Raw genomic sequence first — 2,319 nt, 5'->3', positions numbered from 1 at the left:
TAACTGGCCTGTAATTTCCCGGGTCCTCTTTTTTTCCCTTTTTGAAGATAGGGACCACATTGGCCCTCTTCCAGTCCTCCGGCACCTCGCCAGAGCACCACGAGTGCTCATAGAGCCGCGCCAGGGGTCCCGCAATGACGTCGGCCAGTTCCTGTAGAACCCTAGGGTGAAGATCATCCGGACCAGCGGATCTTCTCAGTGTACTACAAGCAGGGCAACTTATGGAACAGAAAATGGCCCAGAGTCACGCATGTTTTTCTCGCTAATGGGTCTGCTTGCATGGGTGAAGGCCCAGAGCTTGCAAATGTTAATGCATTTGTCCTACTTTGTGCATATGTGTGAACCCAACTGAAGTTAGTGGAGCTAATTGCAAGGTTTAAATTGAGCGTCTACACAGGTATTTGTAAGGTTAGGCAATGGACTGGGTGAGGGGTGCTTAGCAGGGAAAAGGATGTAAATTGGGGATTATGTATAACTAGCCGTACATCTTATTTATTGATTCTTATTTGGGTGAAGTGTGGGGTAGCCGAATGGATTTGTAGGATTGAGCCTTTAGATTTCAGGCTCCTCATGTGGGACCTGACTCTTTAGCATTCTTTGGTGCTGCGTAAAATTTAAAATTAATTTTTTTTTCTTCTTTTTACTAGACTGCAGTTGATGCAAAATGAGTGTCCCAGACTATATGCAGTGTGCTGAAGACCATCAGACTCTTCTGGTTGTGGTCCAGCCAGTTGGGATTGTTCCAGAGGAGAACTTTTTCCAGATCTACAAACGAATATCATCAGTGAATCAGATTAATGTCCGTGACTCCCAGCGTGTGTTGTATATCCGCTATCGACATCACTACCCTCCGGAGAACAATGAATGGGGGGATTTTCAGACACATCGGAAAGTTGTTGGGCTCATAACCATAACAGACTGTTGTTCAGCAATGGATTGGCCTCAGACCTTTGAAAAATTCCATCTTCAGAAAGAAATATATGGTTCTACACTCTATGACTCCAGACTCTTTGTCTTTGGGCTTCAGGGAGAGATTGCAGAGCAGTCCCGCACAGATGTGGCATTTTACCCTAGTTATGATGACTGTGAAACCGTAGAGAAGAGAATAGAAGATTTTATTGAATCTCTCTTCATTGTATTGGAATCCAAGCGGCTTGACAGGGCCACCGATAAGTCTGGAGACAAGATCCCTCTTCTGTGCGTACCTTTTGAAAAGAAGGATTTTGTAGGTCTGGACACTGATAGTAGGTAAGTAGCTGTATTTATCAATTGTCAGCCTTTGAAAAACATTCCTGACGCTTGTCAGCTTAAGGGATAAGTCTGTTAGCCGGGATGAAAAATATCCATGTCATCTCAAAGGGTGTGTTTCCACCTCTTTGAATGTAGCTCTTGTTGTTTAATAGAATTTGGTTAACTAACTGTTTTTACTACGTTTAATTTTAACATCTTCAGTTTCTTTATATTAGCATAACATTTATATCCAGGGCTGGTCAGAAGAGTGGGAAAACAAGTCCTCGAGTAAATTTGATAAATCTTTTCACTACTAAAACTTCTTGCAGATAAGTAGTTGAACAGTTGTAGGTGAAAAATAGTATTTAGTGAACATTGGCAAAATTGTATACATCTTGTTGTATTTTACTAACCCTACATCTTACATCCCTTGCTTTTGTTTATACTCTCCACTTCTTTTTATTCCTATGACAGAATCATAGTTTATGCTGAATTTTCTTCAGTGTTTGTATCCTTGTTTTTTTTCCCTTTCTCCATGTTTGTGCCCGTTCTCTCATTTCCCACTGATTCTCATATATTTTTTCTCTACTCCTAAATCTTTGTGTATACTGTAATACTTTTTCTGACATTCCCTCAACTTGTTGCAGCCATCTCCATCCAGGCCTTCCAGACATAGGTATCTCATAGCATTTCCAAACCCTAATACCAGAAGAATAAACCTGATAGCCCTAAGCAAATGTGAAAGGAATTTGTCCTCACAGTTTGCAAGTAAAACCAAGTGGGCAGCCAATCCCTGTACTTCCAGCTGCTGGGGAAGAACAGGGTGTTGGAAGTCTTAAGGAGGTACTGTGTCTGTTTGGGGGACTTAATTTTCAGTCTTGTGTTTAAAAGGTGTCTGACTAATTTGAAGCCTCTCTGGCTTCTGAGAGGAGCAAATGAGTACCGTATTTTTCGGACCATAAGACGCACCCAGTTTTTATGGCAGGAGAGACTATGTGTGTCTCTCCTGCCGTGACGGGCTCCTTGCCTGCCTGTCAGGGCACTGTGCTGCATCACATAGTCCCGGCCGGGACGTTACCTGGTACCGTA

The 2,319-nt window shown here is 42.6% G+C and overlaps 1 protein-coding gene across 2 annotated transcripts in view; it reads left to right on the top strand.

The window, feature by feature from the left end:
- Nucleotides 1-2,319, top strand: part of TRAPPC9 (trafficking protein particle complex 9) — an 800,742-nt gene that overhangs the window by 5,747 nt on the left and 792,676 nt on the right. For both annotated transcript variants that reach the window (XM_019553127.1, XM_019553118.1), the window contains exon 2: nt 648-1,248. In XM_019553127.1, coding sequence (XP_019408672.1) covers nt 665-1,248 — 584 coding nt within the window. In that variant the 5' untranslated portion in view covers nt 648-664. The remainder of the gene's footprint in view (nt 1-647; nt 1,249-2,319) is intronic.

Source organism: Crocodylus porosus, unplaced genomic scaffold (assembly GCF_001723895.1).
Source record: "Crocodylus porosus isolate Cpor-Errol unplaced genomic scaffold, CroPor_comp1, whole genome shotgun sequence".
NCBI lineage: Eukaryota > Metazoa > Chordata > Crocodylia > Crocodylidae > Crocodylus > Crocodylus porosus.
The sequence above is the reverse complement of the archived record's forward strand: the minus strand, read 5'-3'. Positions and strand labels throughout refer to the sequence as shown.